Here is a 17,696-nt window from a genome sequence, read left to right on the forward strand (position 1 = left end):
GAGGAGCCAGCTTCTGCCTATAAGCAACTTTGAATTTAAGTAGAAACAAATACACATAAGTAATACAAACCAATTAAAAGAGACCTAGGTTTTTTTTTTTTAATTGGCATCATACCCAGATCATACAGAAACTGTATACTGAGAAACATGCAAGTGTTTTCACAGTTCTAGGGCACATAGGATTCATTCCACTCAAATCATCATTCCCTCAGCCCTTTTGATTAAAGTTATATATAGCTGCAGTCTTACTTGCTTAAGTGTTTCTTAATAAGTGTTTTTATGTCTTTTTTAATGCATGTCCCAGCCCTCTTTCCTCCACCCTCTAGATTTGTGAGTGCTCAACAAATCTTGCTGACTGGTTTCCTGAAGGATGGGAGTGTTGAACAGAGTTTTGAAATAGGGCAGAGATGCTATTTGGCAGAGAGGAGTGAGGCTATGATTCTGCATTAGGGTAATGGCACATGTGACAGTTCAGAGGCTCCAGAGGGTGAGTCATGTGTGTGGGGTGGCCCGCTGGCTTGCCTGCAGTATATGCCTGAGCCAGGGTATAGTGGGAGGTGCAGGCAGTTAGGTGTGGGGAGTCCTAATATACTACATGTGAAGTCAACTAGAGGACAGAGGAATGTGATAAGGGAAAGCACAATTCTTTTTTTTTTTTCTTTTTGCCAGTATAGGACAAAGTGCTAAGCACAGGACATGCACAAGCCAGTAATTCCTTTATTTCTTATCCATGCCTTAAAAAGCTGAAAAACATCCAAAGATAAAAACACATTAACTATGTAGGCATTGTTAGGATCCTGTAGGTCACAAATTGTTAAAGGAACTTAGTAGGATTATGAAATGGATTACTGAGTTCTATAATGTTTGTGGGAAAGTGTAAAAAACTGATGACTTAGAAAATTTAAGGCTGTTTAATGTGAATATTATCTTTTCCACAATACTAGAAAGTTATTTAGGGCAGGGATAGTGTCATGTTTCTTGTGTATTTTGCACTGGCTAGCACAATACTAGGTATTCACCAAGCAATCAAAAAATGCTTACTGAAGCGAGATGAAACAAAAGGGTGCTAAGACCCTGTAATGACCGGGGTATGATTTAAGGTAAAGCCTGAAAAAAAAATGTAGAAATGTCCTAATAGTGCCTCTGCTCAGAGTCTATTTGTTCATGGTTAATATAAAGAAATCAAAGCCCTTACCATCCTTCGTCATCTTCTACTTCTGTTTCAGAAACATCATTTTCAGGAGTTTCAGCAATTGCTTGAGTGAGTTTAGATTTAAACTGGTTCAGCAGCGCAAGGGTCTGAAATAACAATTAGACTGCTAAGTTTTCTGATAAGGATAAATGTAATTTTAGAAGGGACACTTAAATTTGGTAGAAAAGAAAATAGCCTACCAGGATGAAAATACTTAGGCTTTTAATTTTGGAGGAAAATAACAAAACTGCAGCAATGATTGATATTCACAAACCTTGACAATGCAGCTTGCCTTTGCTCTAACGTTTTCCTGCAGAGATAACATGACTCTTCTGATTTGGAAAGTGTAAATTTACTTATAGAGAAGACCCTTAAACTTTAAATTGCATGCTTATTAGTAGGGAAGTTTTTAACATCCACAGGACAGGAAGGTACTTCACTAAACTATATGTATGTGAAATCAAAAAACACACAACAAATAGTATCTTTCATTGAAAAAATTTCCAGAAATGTAAAAACATCAACGTTGAGGAAGGTTAAATGAATGAACACATCAAGTGTTGGAAGATGGGTAAACTGGAGTGATGTTTAAAAATCTGTTAATATGTATCTGAAAATTTTAAGATGATCATTCCCTTTTATTTAATAATTCCCATCCTCGGGAATACATGTAGAAAATAATCTGAAACACAAGAAATGATTCATGTAAAAGATGTATACTGCAGCAATATTAATACAAGTGGAAAAATGGAAACTAATAAGGAACTAGATAAATTTGGAAAAAATAAGTAATGAATATACTCTTCTACTGATACTAAAAATTGTATAATGAAGCATTATGTTCTACTGTTAAGTGAATGAAGTAGGATTCTCTCACAGTTTATGAGTATCATGTTAAATATTTATTTTGAAAAAGAGACCATTTATATTGTACCTTGGATATACCTCAATGGTTTATTCCCATTTGAGCAGAGAACAGATGTTAAAAAAAAGTTTTTTTATCCTACAGTTTTAAAAACCATGTAATTGTGAAATGGGATAAAGTGCTACCTGTCTAAAAATCAAGGGTCTAATTAAGGTACTGACATTGAATTTGGTACTAACAAACTCATGGTTCATAAGGAAAAAGACATGTGGTATTTCAATATGTGAATAACAGCTATATTAAGGAGTTGAAACAAATTGCTAGGCTCCAGCATTTATCTAGGAAATATCATTAAGACTACAGTTTGTGAAAAATTATGTAGGTTTTGGTGGTCTACAACTTAAGCTCAATCAAGACAGGTGTCACCAAAATCACTGCAAGAAACAAGGACAGGTATTGCTAAAAAGTGATAGTGAAAAGTATCTTAACCCATTTCTGTAAAATTTAATGGTCACATGGACAACAGCTAAAAATAAATTGCCATAGCTGCTGAATGAGATGAGTTTTTAGGGAAAACTATAAATTCCTATAGAGGATTTCCTCATAGGCATTCTGAGGGCTGCCTAGTGTGTTAGGAGGGTTTAGATACTTTATTTGTTTCTAGAGTAGTAATTACAGGACTAAGCTTTTCAAACAATGTTCACAGATAAAGAAAGCATCCCTTGTTCTTAAATGTTATTCATTAAAATAAAAAACTTTGCTTACAAACTTTTATTGTTATCCTTTGTAAGAAAAGTTTATTGTAGAAATACTAGAAAATTAAAAACATGCAAAACAAAAATATCTGTTATCCTATCAATGAGAATAACCATTTTTGATATATATCCTTCAAGACTTTCTATGTTTTTGTGTGTGTGTATGTGCTTATGTATCTGTACCTATATTGTATACACATAAATTTCCATATACATATCTCTATATCTACCTGTCTGTCTATTGGCTAAAAGTAAACTCCATCAGTTTTCAATGATGAGCTTTTGTGCACTTGGAAATGTCTTTTCTGAGGGCATAAAGAAGAGTGAAAACAGGAGACTTCTTCAGGGGAATGAAATTTAAAAACTTCCTAGAAATTATGCTAGACCTAGACATTTTTCCTTGAGGCGAAGTGTCAAAGCAGTCTGTTTTTACAGCCAATTAATGTGCTACTGGCATTTGCACAAAGAAGGGGCACAGTGACAAGCAAAAAGTATCCTCCTGGCCTTTCTTGGCTTTTATATTTCAGATCGGACTTCTCTAGCTACATTCCGAATGCAAGAGATGACACAGGGCAGAAAAACATCACAAAAATAATGGGGCACAACATAGGGTGACGAAGAGGATCTGCATGGAAGCTTTTGTGTTTGGCATCTACAGGGAAATTAGTCTTCTGGTTTTTGCTGAAGGAATGAATGGTCAGCTGCTTACAGCATGGACCCTCAGCACAGCGAGAGCCTGCCCCACATGGAGAAGATGTTTTCACAAAACCCGGCTGCAGCAGACTGTGCATGTATATCTATACACAGGAGTCTCTCATCTGGCCTATGTGCCTCCACGCCTGCCCTGGGTCCAGTCTCTTCTCTATGCTGCAGGCAGGCTGAAGGGATCTTCCCAAGTTGCTCATGAGAGCATATCACTTTATTCCTTCGGTTCTCCCCATTGCTCTTTAGGTAAAATCTCAGCTCCTTAATATGGCTCCAAAAAACCTGGCATGAGCTGGCTTCTGCTTACCTCTCCAGCCCCATCTCACTCTCACAGTTTATTTTCCACTCATACTTGACGCTTTGAGGTCTTTACAAAGGGATCAAAGACTTCTCACACAGTGTTCCTTTTGTCTAGCCACATATCTCCTAGTTGACCTCCAAAGTTCAGCTGACAAATCGTTTTTTCAGGGAGGCCTTCCCAGATTCTTAGGACATGTTAGGGCCTACTGTTATACATTTACATTGTTTCCCAAACCTAGCCTGTCATAATGCTCTCTCCCTTTTATTGGTATTACTTGTTTTACTGGCTCTTTTCCCTGACAGCTCAGGGAGGGGAGGGATGTGTCCACCTTGTTTACCACCAAATGCAGTGATTAGTACATGGTTAGGTTCTTCATAATCATTTGCTAGGAGGGGAAAAAAGAGGAATGCACGAATAAGAATGATCCTTTGTATCTTTGGTAGTATTTTCACTACAGTTGTTATTAAAAGGACTTTGTGACTCCACGGGAACAAGCTAATCAACGTACTTTTTCTTAATTTCATTTGATGTGCCATTTATTTTGAAAATTGCACAAGTTAGTTCTTTGTAATTACATTTTCCTATACCTGACTTCTTGTTGAGCTTTCCTGATGATCATTTTCATGCTGACTACAGATGCATGACCCTTCCTTACCAGTAATTTGGTGTTATTTATAATATAGTTCTTGATTATCAGATTAATTTATCCCAATAGGCTTGGGCTTTAAAATTTACTTTTATTTTGCCTATTTCATTTATACCCTTCAAATGGCATGTTTATATATATATATATATATATATATATATATATATATATATATATATATATATATATGGCAGTACCCAAAATAAATGATTTTCATTTGCCCCCTACCTTTTCAACATGAAGGTAACTGAGGAGATTAATTTTACTGAGTGACAAGTGCTGCATGGTGTGTATGGTTGACTCCTAAACTGTTGAGTTAGCTTCCTGTATCTTTTTCATTTTTGATATCTGACAATCCTCTATATTACTACATTAAGATTCAGGAATTACTTGTAATAGGCAGAGTTCTATAATTACATACAGTAGAAGTCAACTAGTGGACCAAATCCCTTATTTACAAGCAGTGTGCAATCTCAAGCAGAGGTGGCTAGTCAGCATAAGAGCAGCCAGGCTACAAGACATCCCTTCATCATTTATAATCACTACTTCTCCATTTCATAATATTCACTTAGACAAAGGTTCTACCGGAATATCTGATAATATGTGGTTTTACAAGGTTCCTATGCTTGATATGGGAGTACAAGGTTGAAACCTGAATGTTTTAGGCTTTTTGTCTACAATGTCTGGAAAGAACTCTATCATTTGGGCCTTTCCATGGGTGGCCAAGATCCTTGTCACCCCACCCTATACAAATATATCCTTTTTCATTTGTAAGAGGTAATGCTTTCCCCCTTGTATAATCAATAGGCTCCTTTTAAAAAATTTGAAGACAACTGAAAGGCAATGAATTACATATGGATTTTGGTTTGGGAAGTTACCTGATCTTCCCGGGATGTTCCTTTCTTTGTCTGCTGCTTCCTCAAAGCTTCATACTTTTGCTTTTCTCTTCTGTATTCTGCAACAGCACCATCTGGAGCAAGCTCTTCCTCTGAAGAGTAAGAGAATAACCTTAGGATAAATAGTAATAAGACTCTATGGATTCACATTAATATCTACATTCATATCACAGAAGAGGAAGTCAGAATCTAAGACTGGTTTTCCTTCATTTAATTTAAAAATCAAAGCAATAAGCTCTATCAGCTCCACAACTATGTCCTAGATTAGAAAGTGACTGATGTTAATTTATCAACCAATTTAAAAAATATCTTTCTTATACATTGCACCACTGTAGCTGTTCTTATTTGTACTTATTTGATTATAAAATGACCCATCTATCTCACTTTTAAACAATTAAGGTTTTCCTAAAAGTCAGCAATGCCATTTTACATTATTTCTTTGCCTTATCAATGCAATTTTTTAATACTGGTTGATTTTCCAATTACCTGCCATGTTTGTTCCACAGTTAAAACAACAACTAATTTAAACAACAAACAACTTCAATTTGATGGCATAATAAAAAATAAATATGTCTAAGAAATTAGTCAGGACAGTTACTAGAAACAAAAATAACATTTACTAAATTAGAAATTAGAAAACAAGTCAGTAGATTTGATTCTGCAAAAGTTCCGTATGAAGATTATTAACATATACTTTTAAAGAACAATTTTGCCTCAAGAAAACAAGTGCTAACATACTAACATTTTACAATACCTTATATGTATATGCATTAATGGAAATTTGTTTCTTAAAAAAAACCCAGCCTATCTCTTACGGTCTTGGGCTAGCAAACCAAGATGAGCAAGATGTAATCAGCACAAGTAATCTTTCTATTCAAGTTTGTTTACCTCTTTGCTACCTAGTTTGAAGAATGGTATTAATGTGGAATGTATTAACAACCTGCCATTTTGTTCAATAGATTTTCTAACTAAAAAAAAAAAGTGTCAACTAAGAATCAAGTAACTTTTTATGGTTACCTAATATGATTTTGAAGCCAGTCAAAGGGTAAAAAAGGGTTCAAATATCTAATGTATAGCATGGTGACTATAGTTAATAATACTGTGTTGCATATTAGAAATTTGCTAAGAGAGTTGATTTTAAGTATTCTTAACACACACACACACACACATGAATGGTAACTATGCAAGGTGATGGATATGTTAATTAGCTTGATTGTGGTAATCCTTCCACAATGGCTTCTCTAGATCTTGGCCTTCTGAGATATTTAATTGCCTTGCTTAAGGATGTTTTTCCCCCTCTTCTTGATTTTATTTCTAATCAAAATGTATAGGCAAACAGCTTCAGGTGGACTGGTTTTTCATTTATATACATCTGTGATACCAGTATTAAGCCTCCTAAGGTTCTATTTGGACTGCAAAGAAATTGTAACCCAAACATTTTTACATGGTACATATAGTCAAATACATCTGTTGCACAAACCCAAATGTGTGAAAAATCTGGTCAACTTTTCTACTTCCCAACTGGGACTATCATATTAATATAAAGTGCTTCTTTTTAGTGTATGATCACAGCACATTCATTTTTCATGTTTTCATTTCTCAGCAGTATGCTCAGAGTAATTTCCTTAGCTCTATATTTCTGTTCACTGATTCTCTGTTTAGTTGTATCTAATCAGTTTTTCAGACATAAACTGAGTCATTGATTTTAATAATTATATTTTTTATTTCTAAATATTTTACTTGGTTCTTTTTCAAATTCACTCACTCTTTTTTTGATAGCCTTAGTCTGTTACTATGATTTTTATTCCTTTAAAAATCTCTTTAATTATTTAAAACATGCTTGTTATGTTGTATCTTTCAGATTGCTTTTGGGGATCCTTCTGTTAAGTCTCTTTCTCCCTAGAGTGATTGTCTCTCATTGTGTTTTCTAATTTTTTATTTTAAGTTTATCTTTGGCTAGAGCTGGATTTCTATGATGCTCCATAGGAATCCTAGGCACCTAGATTGTTGTTGTAAGAGTTCCTATAGGGAATTTTTGAATTTGTTTCTATCAGGAAATTAAAGAGTTCCATCGATTCAGAGCCATTTTATTTTTCAGCTTAATTATTGGCATAGGATTCCTGAACCATATATAGCCTTTATAGCCATACCTGGTAGAGGTTTAGAGTTTTGATTTTTATGAGAGACTTATTAAACATATTTTCTTCCTAAACACAGCTCTGAAAAATGACAAGCTTCTTTGTGGTTTTCCTGACCAGGTAAACAACTTTTCTAGTTTCCACCTCTCTTGACTCAAGGCTACATCTCTGTCCATGTGAGATTAAAACCCCAGCCTCTAGCTACTAGAGCCTACATCTGGTTCTAATATCCTCCTGGGCAACTATAGTATCAACTTGCCCACTGAATAGCTCTGGTTATGCTTTCCCTGTATTCCTGGGACCCAAGAATTCCTTTTCTTCCTTTCTTACCTTCTCTTTCTCTCTCTCTCAAGCTTAACTAAGTACTTAAATTAGGCTGGGCCATATTTTTATACAGCATTTCTATATATTTTTAGGAAAAGGAAGTTCTGCGTTAACTCAGTCCATGTTGCCAGAACAGGAAGTAGCACATTCATTTCTCATGTTCTTGAATCCCCCTGAATAAACAAAATTGAATAAGTGACTGGATGATTTTCGTGACATAAAACTGGCTCAAAAAATACACAAGGAGTTTGAAAAATTCAGTTTCTCTTGGGTCAGAGTGCTCTATTTTTACTTTTCTTATAAAATTCAATATACACTGGATGATAACTTATAAATAATAATGATGTAATATGATGACTATTTGTCATTAACTGAAATTTCTCTAAAACATATGCTAAAAAAATAGGAATGAAGAATTGTGGGGAAACATTTACTAAGGACTTCCTATTATGTTATGCATGCTAAGGTGCCTTAATTATCCATGAAAAATATCCATAAACCTACTTTACAAATGAGGAAACAGGATAGAACCACAATTAGAATATAGTAAGGCTGGGATTTGAGTCCAGGTCTTTATGATACTAAAGGCCCACGCTGTGCCCTACTGTCTTCAATTAAAACTTTGGTTCAGAAAAGAAAATTTACTAAGTGTCGCCCATACGTTTGGCACTCTGAGAAATGCTGTGAAAGATATCTAAAATATATTTGATACAGGCTTTTTGTTCTAGAAGGTAATCTAAGGGGTGAAATGAGTGCAGCATATGTGAAAATACTTAAGAAATCAAGCTATTGAGTATAAATATCAAATGGCTGATTCTTGGATAGAATACCAACTTCCTAGTGGGCTTAAAGCTTATCTATGTTATAGTGTTAGAAAAAAATGTTTAAAGTATTCTGGCTATCTCTGAGATAAAATAAGGTAATATATTTGAAAGGGCTTGGTGACGAAAATGTCCAACATCAATATAACCATCAATTTACCACAGGAGCATCAATTTATTAGAGCACCAGAACTAGAAATTAACTTGAAGATCTTCTAATATAACTCCTCAGTTTACAGGTGAGGTCACCAAGGTCCAGGTGAGTTACTTAGCTAGGATTCCGTGCAGAATAGCAGCAGAGCCCTGTGCTAAAACCTGTGTTCTGACTCTTAGTTTAAGTGACAACCTGTAAAGAGACTGAGGTTAATTTCTATACTTTTGCCTCTGTATATTATAAAGAATGTTTCTAACCCTTCTCTTAGGAGCTAGTCAGAAACTTAATTATTGCTCCACTTGAATTCTTTGTTACAAAACCTTTTTTGTTCCAAGTATAAAGGAGTGATGACTATTCAACTATAGGTTACTTAGCTAATGAACCAATGGTATCCATCTACACATCTCATTTTATAGATAAAAGGGCTTATACCCTCTACTGTCTCAGGACCAGAGCTCAAAAACCTAACACCTCCAAGTAGCTCAACATTCATTGATAATAAAAAAAAAAAATTTACTGAATGATTATTATGTGTTGGAAAATGCTAGTAACTGCTTATAAATGGTTTAAAATAGACCTAGACCAACTATTTCAAGGAAACTTTTTTAAAATTCCCATAATAAATGAAAACTTTTATATAAATAAAAGTAATGTGTTAGTGAAAATTTAGCAAACAGCATTTAAAAACAAAAGGGATACACTTTAATGAACAGAGAAAAATATCAATGCTATTTATATATAGCTATTATCTCATCACATTTTCTGGAAGCTACAAAGCATGTTTTTATCAAACTTTATATATATCAGCTCTTCAATTAATTCTAGGAAAAGTACCAGACTTGAAAATAGCTAATATGATAGCTAACAGTTCAAGTTATTTACTATGTGCCAGATATTAGTATCTGATTTACTTGTTTAATTCTCAAAATCAACATTAGCCCCTTCTGCCGATAAGGAAACTAAGGCAGTATGAGGTTAAATAACTTCCTTATCTCAGGGATTATGAACACAGGGATATAAACCCATGTAGTCATGGGTTTATATGGGTACAAGTTCACAACCAGCTTGGCTATTTCTTTTTCATGTCTGAGACACAAGAAAACTTAGAAGAAAATATTCCAATTTGACATAAAAAGGCATCAGGTCACCAGCTGGATGTATCCTGATGAAATAAAATCCTACCAAAAAAGACCCTACATACCTTCTAGGCTATAGTAAATAGGAAGTGCAGTCTGCCAAAGTGTGGGTTTATATAAATAATATCTACCTAGAAAGAATCCTTTATGGCTGTTTCTTGATTCTCCTTAATTGAATATTTCCCCCTCATCTGAACCTTTAAACACTTTGTAGCTTCTATCACGCCATATTGTAACAGCCACTTTGTACTGCCCCATAGGACACACACGGCAGGGACTGTGCCGTTTGTGGCCTAGCATATAGCTTGCATACAGTATGTACTCAATAAAAAGTAGCTGAATGGACAATGAACAGATTGATCATATTTAGATCTTAAATTACAATAGTGTCCACAGTTGCCTTACTGCTCTTGCTGTATGGAATGGGGGCTTGCACAAACTTTGGGAACCTAGCATAAAAATACTTTCTCAATAGATAATTGCCCATTGAGTTGAGTTTTAAGGAATTTGATAATTTCTGACACTTATTTAAATAGAAGAGAGAGGAGCAGGAGAAGTCAACTTTAAGCTGTTACCCCTGATTAAGGCTCCTGGAGCACTGAGCTTTCTGGGTAGAAGCCTGTGAGACTTGCAGCCATTCACTGAGGTTCTATCATCTCCTTGAGGAGCTACAGGGGATAAACTACATATCCACCCCATCCCCCCAGCCCAGTCAGAACGCCTTTTTGGTTTGTTTTATTAAGAAAATCCATTATGGAAATAATAATAATGGAATATTCTGTGACATTAAAATAAGAGGCTATACACAATATATTCTTTATTGTAAAGAATTATAATTCACAATATTTATTGAGTGATTGTAGGATGGACTTGTAGTAATTTTGTTTTAATGATAATTGGAAGTTATTAGATGATATCTTTAAAAAGTGAGTAAGAAGAAAACTGGTCTCTTTAGCCAATGAAACTGCCAGAATAAAAATTTATTCACAACAAATAAATTATTTAATGAAAATGTCTATATGCACATTTAAAAACACTAGGCAGAAGCTTGGGCAAACACTAGGCTAAAAGTCTATAATTTTTTCTGTATATGAATTAAAATAAGAAATCTAGGATTTTAATTCATTTTATTTAACCAATTTTTATTTTCAGCATACTTTTTATTCCACAAATCAAACAATACTGGCTCCATCTGGTGGTCAAGATAGTCTCTAGCATTTCATGAAAATTAGTCAAAAATGGTTAAATAATTTAGGGACCATCTAAAGTATGCTTCAACACTGAACAATGAACATCAAAGTATGCTTCAGCACTGCACACTGGTTAAATGGAAGTCATCCTACATTTACATGGAGCTTCTATTCTTCTTCCATTTGTTTATCCTAGCTTCATTGCTTCATGTAATTTGGGGGCTTAAAGTAATTCTCAAAATAAAGTAATACAGAATATTTCCCTTTGTGTTTTTGTATTGGCTGACTTGAGAAATGTGAAGGTAAAAAGTTGTAATACAGTTAAATTTATCCAAAGATTTTCAGATTGTATCCCACTTTGGACTATAAACCACAAAAATACTTATTTTCAGCTGTATTTTCCATTAGATATTTCCAGAAGAGGTAGCTTGTAAAAATATATGAGAGTTAACATCTAGGGGTTCTGTGTATTTATATTCTACTGGCAGCTTAATTTTAAAATTCAGTATGAAAGGAGAAGGTCCAGAATCACAACACAAAATATTTAGTACTAACAAGCTTAGGCAGCAATAACTGCTCATTTCACAGATGAAAAAACAGGTTCAGAGAGGTTAAGTGTGTTAAGCTGGGAATATCAGAAACCAGATTATCTGACAAGTCAATGTTGTTTCCTCTCTAAAGCACTACTATGTGTATTTTCTCTTTGCAGTGCAAAATCACTCCAGATATTTCATTACAATCTAAAAATCACTTTTTCCCTTAGTAGTTCCCTTAATATTTTGTCTTAAGCTATTAGAAATTTTTAAAAACTTGTTTTAAAGCTCCATTCCTATCCAAATACAAAAGTGAACTTTTTGTTTTTCAGAGCATATTGCTTTGTTGAGCTTATAATTCAAATAGCAGTCATGTTAGTAATAACTTTGTCATAATAGCACATAAATTAATTACCACAGTTTTATACTAAATGAACTTAAGTGAAGAGATGAAGAGAACTTAGATCACTAAAGAAGGTTCTGAACACTAAACATTAAATTAGTTTAGGCTTAATTGGCTTATCTTTTACTAGTAAAGTTTTTCACTATAGAGACTATCGATAAGCTTTGTATCAGATGTTTCTTCATTCTTCTTAATAATGACCATAAGAACCAATTACGTTATATAAATGATCCCTAATAATTACTGAGGGACAGGGCTGGCTTTTCCTCTGGGGGCTCCAGCTTTCCACCTGTCAGCTGTAATCTGTTGTTCCTGTTCAAATTTACCTCACTCTCCCTCACACAGACCTCAGGACTAGCACACAGGTTGACTGATGGTGCCCCCAGGTCCCTCAACAGAGCACACTTTGTACCTCTCCAGATGCTGTGATCCACAATTCTTGTAGTTTGATAGCCATTTTGACAACATCCCTATGTTGCCCTCTCATACTGGATGTAGAAACTACAAATTATATACTTTGTATTGAAGCAATAAGAAAAAAATACAACATTCTTTAAGATAAAAAGATTTCATGAAGCCAATTAGGGAGGATACTAAAGAAAGAATTATTACCTAACACTGCCTAAGGCTATGATTCGCTTAGCCTATTAAACACTGCAGAATATCTGTGTTCCTAACAGTACTTACAGGAGGGTTCTATTGTTTTGTAGTGAGGTACTTTTCTCCAAGTAGTTAGAAAAGTTTACAAAAATAGTCCTTAAATACTTGCACGTGTAGTATGGCAGGAACATTCTTATATCCTCTGTAACTGAGGCAACTGAAGTAATAAAGTGGTTCTATAATACAAGTACAACCAATATTACCAGCACTATCACCATTTTTTAGGATGTAACATGTCTGAGACAATACTAAAAACTCTGTGGCTGCTTTCTCACTTAATTCTATTACAATAGAAGGGGTATTATCATCTCTATTTTATGCATGAGGAAACAGAGGTTCAGAGAGGTTAAGTATCTTGCCCAATATTATAGGCTAATAAATGATAGAGCAATGATTTGAAATCAGGCCTGTTAAACTTCAAATTCCATGCATTTTCGATTCCAGTACACTGCAAACTGTAATGGGAAGGGAGGGCAATATTATTTAAGGGAGTGAGGGAAAGAAAGGCAGTTTCTGATGTTAAGGAGCTTATAGGCTGGAAAAGGGATAATGAGATAACACCTCACACCAGTCAGAATGGCTGCTACCCAAAAGACAAAGAATAACAAGTATTGGCCAGGATATGGGGAAAAGGGAACCTTTCTACACTGTTGGTAGGAATGTTAATTGGTGCAGCCACTGTGGAAAGCAGTACGGAGGTTCTTCAAAAAATTAAAAACAGAAATACAATATGACCTAGCAATTCCACTTGTGGTAATTTATCCAAAGAAGACAAAATCACTAATTCAAAAAGATATGGGCACACCTATGTTCACTGCAGCCATCTTTACAATAGCAAAGATAGGGAAGCAACTCAAGTGTCCATCAATAGATGGATGAATAAAAAAGATGTGGTACATGTATACATAATGGAATATTATTCAGCCAAAAAAGGGAGGAAATCTTACCATTTACAACAACATGGATGGACCTAAATGGTATTATGCTGAGAGAAATAAGCCATGCAGAGAAAGACAAATATCATATGATTTTACTTATTTGTGGAATCTAAAAAACAAAACAAACAAAAAAGAAATAGACCACAAACATAAACTATAGACTGTTAGTTACCACAAGGAATGGGGTGGAGAGATGGGTGAAAGAGGTGAAGGGGATAAAAGGTAGTAACTTCCTTAGGAAAGGAAGTACAACTGGAGAATATAACCAATAATATTGTAATATCTTGGTATGCTAATGGGGTAACTATACTTACTGTGGCAAACTCTAGTAATGCATGTAATTATCAAGCCACTATGTTGTACAGAAGAAACCAATATTATATAGAAGCTTTATTCCAATTAAAATAAACAAATAAAGCTGTTTTTGCTGTAAAAAAGAAAAAAAGAGAGAGAGAGAGAGAGAGAGAGATCCTGATAAAGTACTTAGGAAATTCATGCTGAGTAAGGAGAGGGCAAGTTGGCAGGAAGAAGTGGCAGTGTAACTAACTGGGCCTCAAAGGAGAAACACCATGGCAGTTGTGGGAGACATCAGAACCAAAGCATGAAGGCAACACAGTGCAGTACACACACGAGGAGGAAAAGTGTTTTGTGAAAATGAATAATGAGGGAATGAAATGGATAATAAGGAAAATAAGATAAAACTGATCATTAAAGTAATGAATTTGAACTTTATTAGGTAAGCAATAAGCAGCCACAGTTTATATCTTACAGGTACTAAGTTTATTAGTGTTTGTGAACCTTCAAAACTAAATTAAGTGTGTTAAACCACCCTAAATTTTTATGTTGCTTGAATACATTTCTAAAAAACTTTTTAAATGGTGTTTTCTTATTATGATACTAGCTTTAGTTAGTTGATAAAATGGCGGGGTGGGGTGGGTGGGGTGGTGCTAAAATTCCAAGATTCCTAATGCCCACACTTCTCTTAATTAATGAAAATGCATTCCTTGCTAGTTTAGTGAACAAGAGCACAAATGCAAGTGAGAAGAAAAAGACAGAGAGAGAGACTCCCAAAATCTTGATTGGATTTTCCCCCAATTATTTTAAGATGGAGCTTTGAAAAATATATTGGCAAAATTATTATTCCACATCTATCAGAATATTCTAATTTAAATGTGAAAATATGTGCAATGATTTGAAAGCACCATGCCATTATTTCTGGCTCTGATGTCAGAAACTCTTACCTGCGTGGACCACGTTCTCTACTATAGGGACAAAAATTCTGGTTCAGATTTTACCCCTCTTCTCCAATCCCCATCTTAGATGAATAATATCTCTAACAAGCTTAATTTTGAGATGAGGTGAGGGTAGGAAAAAGTCATTAAAATATGCTTAATCTGAAGTCAACCTGTGTCCAAATGTGCTTCTGGAACATGGGGTTGGAGGATGAGTTGAATGGGAATTACTTTGTTCAATCTTAGCGGTAATGCTATGAATTGTAGGCCAGCTCCCAGTCTGCTGAATTTGGCTTCCCACTACCATCATATTACTTATGCCATGTTTTATTTTATTTTTTAAGGAAACAATGCTTTGCAGTTTTATAGTCGAAAGAATATTGCACAGAATTCTGACTCCTCAAATCTACTGCTTAAGTTAGGGTGAGTACTAAATATCTTTAATGCTTTGGTTTTTCATTTGCAAAATGGAAACTATAATACTTGTTTAATCTATTCTCAGGACTGTTATAGAACTAAATGTAATTAGGCATGTGACAAGACTTTGTAAACTGTTCATGTTATATAAATATGAGGTATTATTATTTGGCAATGAATACAGGGTACCGTATTTTATGTCCATAGCTACTTTATGGTTATGCTTCCTTTAAACAATGAGATCTCATTTGAAGAAGCAAAGAGTAGATATAATATTTTTTCATTTCATTAACATACTTACTTGAATAAAAAATATTTCATACTTTCAAAGCACCAACAAAACTTGTAATTGGAAGAAATGTGGAAAATGCTTTTGTGAAGTGAATTATCATACCCTTAATTTATATTTCTATAAATTTGGATGTTCAAATGTAGCATTCTTATCATGAAGCATAGCTGTAATTCTAAATTTGCTTAAGAATAAGCAGTATCTGCTGGCATGCTGACAGAATGACAATGCCTGGCTACTTCTATCTTCTACGTGTAGCTAACACTTACACAAAAAGTGCTTTCTATGTGCCAGTCTGTATTCTAAGTGCTTCATGCAAAATAACTATTTAAATATAACTGAAGTAGCTGCCACTAGAAAGACCAGAGCATTACACTTGGAAACCTATTCTTTTGGAAAAAGCTGAAAACTGGAAAAGCATGTGATGAGTGAATGTGAGTAAGATCTGACCATGATAGACACCACAGCTGGACCCAAGAATATGAGTTCCTAGAGGACAAGAACTATCTTGTTATACTCACTATTTCATGTCCAGAGCTTAGATCAGTGCCTATAAGCTTTTAGGCATTTGATGAATATTATTTGAATGAATGAATGAAGATGGTTTTTTTAAAAAATGGAAAGTTATTTTTTTCAGAGGAAAATGGATTTCTACCTAGAGAAAGTAATTGAAAGAGAGAGCGGGGACAGGGCAGGGACAAGCAGAGGAGGCTGAGTAACTGGCTTTCCTTGTCCCAGAGCTGCAATCATTAAAAAAATGACCAGGAAACAACAGAAATATAATACTCATCAAGATGATTCACCAACTAAAATTAAAGTTTCTGGACTCTTATTTTACAAAAACACATTTACTGGAGAAAAGAAAAAAATTTTTTAAGTGCTTCAGTTTTAAAATGCCATAAATTAATCCTTTAGTAAAGAAGGATTATTTGGGTTTGGTTAATTTCATAAACTGAAATCATTACTAAGCAATCTTACACTTTTTTTATTGGTGAAGTGAAAAACTTCTCACCCTCTCATTTTGGATTAGAACATAATTACAGACACATTCTCACTGATTAATTTTTTAAAAAAATCTTTGGCTTAGTCACAAAACAAAGCCAACACACTGAATAGACTAGCTTCAATATTTTGAAGTTAGAACTTCACATTCTATTCTCAGCTCCAGCACTCACTGGAGTGAAAGGCTCAATTTGGCTTCACAAATGCTTTGTTTCTATTTTCTTAGATGGTAGACTCAGTATTAACTACTATTGTCTTGAAGACATGAAATGTACTGAATTAATTAGTGTGATATGCTGTTAAAATACCCAAAATAGTAAGAGTGTGAATAATAGGAAAATAAGCAAGCCAATCTTGAGAAATATTTCTGAGGAATACTTAACTAGATTCTATCCCAATAGTCTGCCTGTCAGTGTCTTCACAAGATATCACAGACTAGAAAAGTCTTTGGCTGTGGTAAATATTGCAACCATTTTCTTTTCAATTACAATCAAATCAGTAAGAATAAACATAATTATCTTTTACATATGCCTCATATGGTACCTTGGCACAGAACGGAGTAAAGTGTAAGGGATTTCTCCATGAGTTCTGTCAAGGGACAAAGGACTTATTTTTTATGTGTCTTCCTACAGCAGACATAGCTCCTTAAGTCACTGATAATATTATAACTAAGATGTTCAGCAATAAACCAGAAAAGAGTGGTAGAAGGAAATTAATACTGCTAATTCTTGGTCGGGATTATTGAAAGGAGCCCAAAGTGTAATGTTGTTTTAGAGAGAAAATATAGTAATACAGTGTCTAATATTCACTGTCAAATAGCAACAATAAAACTATAGAGTTAGATTTTATAGTAAAACTTTTATTCAGTATTATTTCTTAGGTGTTCCAAGAGCATGTAGATATTTTGTTATTAAGTCTTAAATTATGATAATGAGGAAAAGAATAAAAATGGCTGCATGACAAATTCCACAGTCCTTCCTGCTCTATGTTCCAGAGACAACCTGAAAGATAAAATGTGCCATGCTTTCTCTTATCTCCATGTACTTGCATGCACTGTATTCTCTGTCTGAAATACCTCTATTCAACTAATTTACTCGCC

The 17,696-nt window shown here is 34.4% G+C and overlaps 1 protein-coding gene across 4 annotated transcripts in view; it reads right to left on the reverse strand.

Moving 5' to 3' along the window:
• The window catches only part of CWC27 (CWC27 spliceosome associated cyclophilin), a 213,946-nt gene that overhangs the window by 37,233 nt on the left and 159,017 nt on the right, over positions 1-17,696 (reverse strand). For 3 of the 4 annotated variants that reach the window (XM_073235715.1, XM_037013614.2, XM_037013611.2), the window contains exons 12-13: positions 5,343-5,452; positions 1,196-1,299 (exon numbers count right to left, since the gene is read on the reverse strand). In XM_073235715.1, coding sequence (XP_073091816.1) covers positions 1,196-1,299; positions 5,343-5,452 — 214 coding nt within the window. Of the gene's footprint in view, positions 1-2; positions 28-1,195; positions 1,300-5,342; positions 5,453-17,696 lie in introns of those variants that run through there. The other variant, XM_037013612.2, reaches the window with a different exon arrangement.

The sequence above is a fragment of the Manis javanica genome, chromosome 1 (genome assembly GCF_040802235.1).
Source record: "Manis javanica isolate MJ-LG chromosome 1, MJ_LKY, whole genome shotgun sequence".
Lineage (NCBI taxonomy): Eukaryota > Metazoa > Chordata > Mammalia > Pholidota > Manidae > Manis > Manis javanica.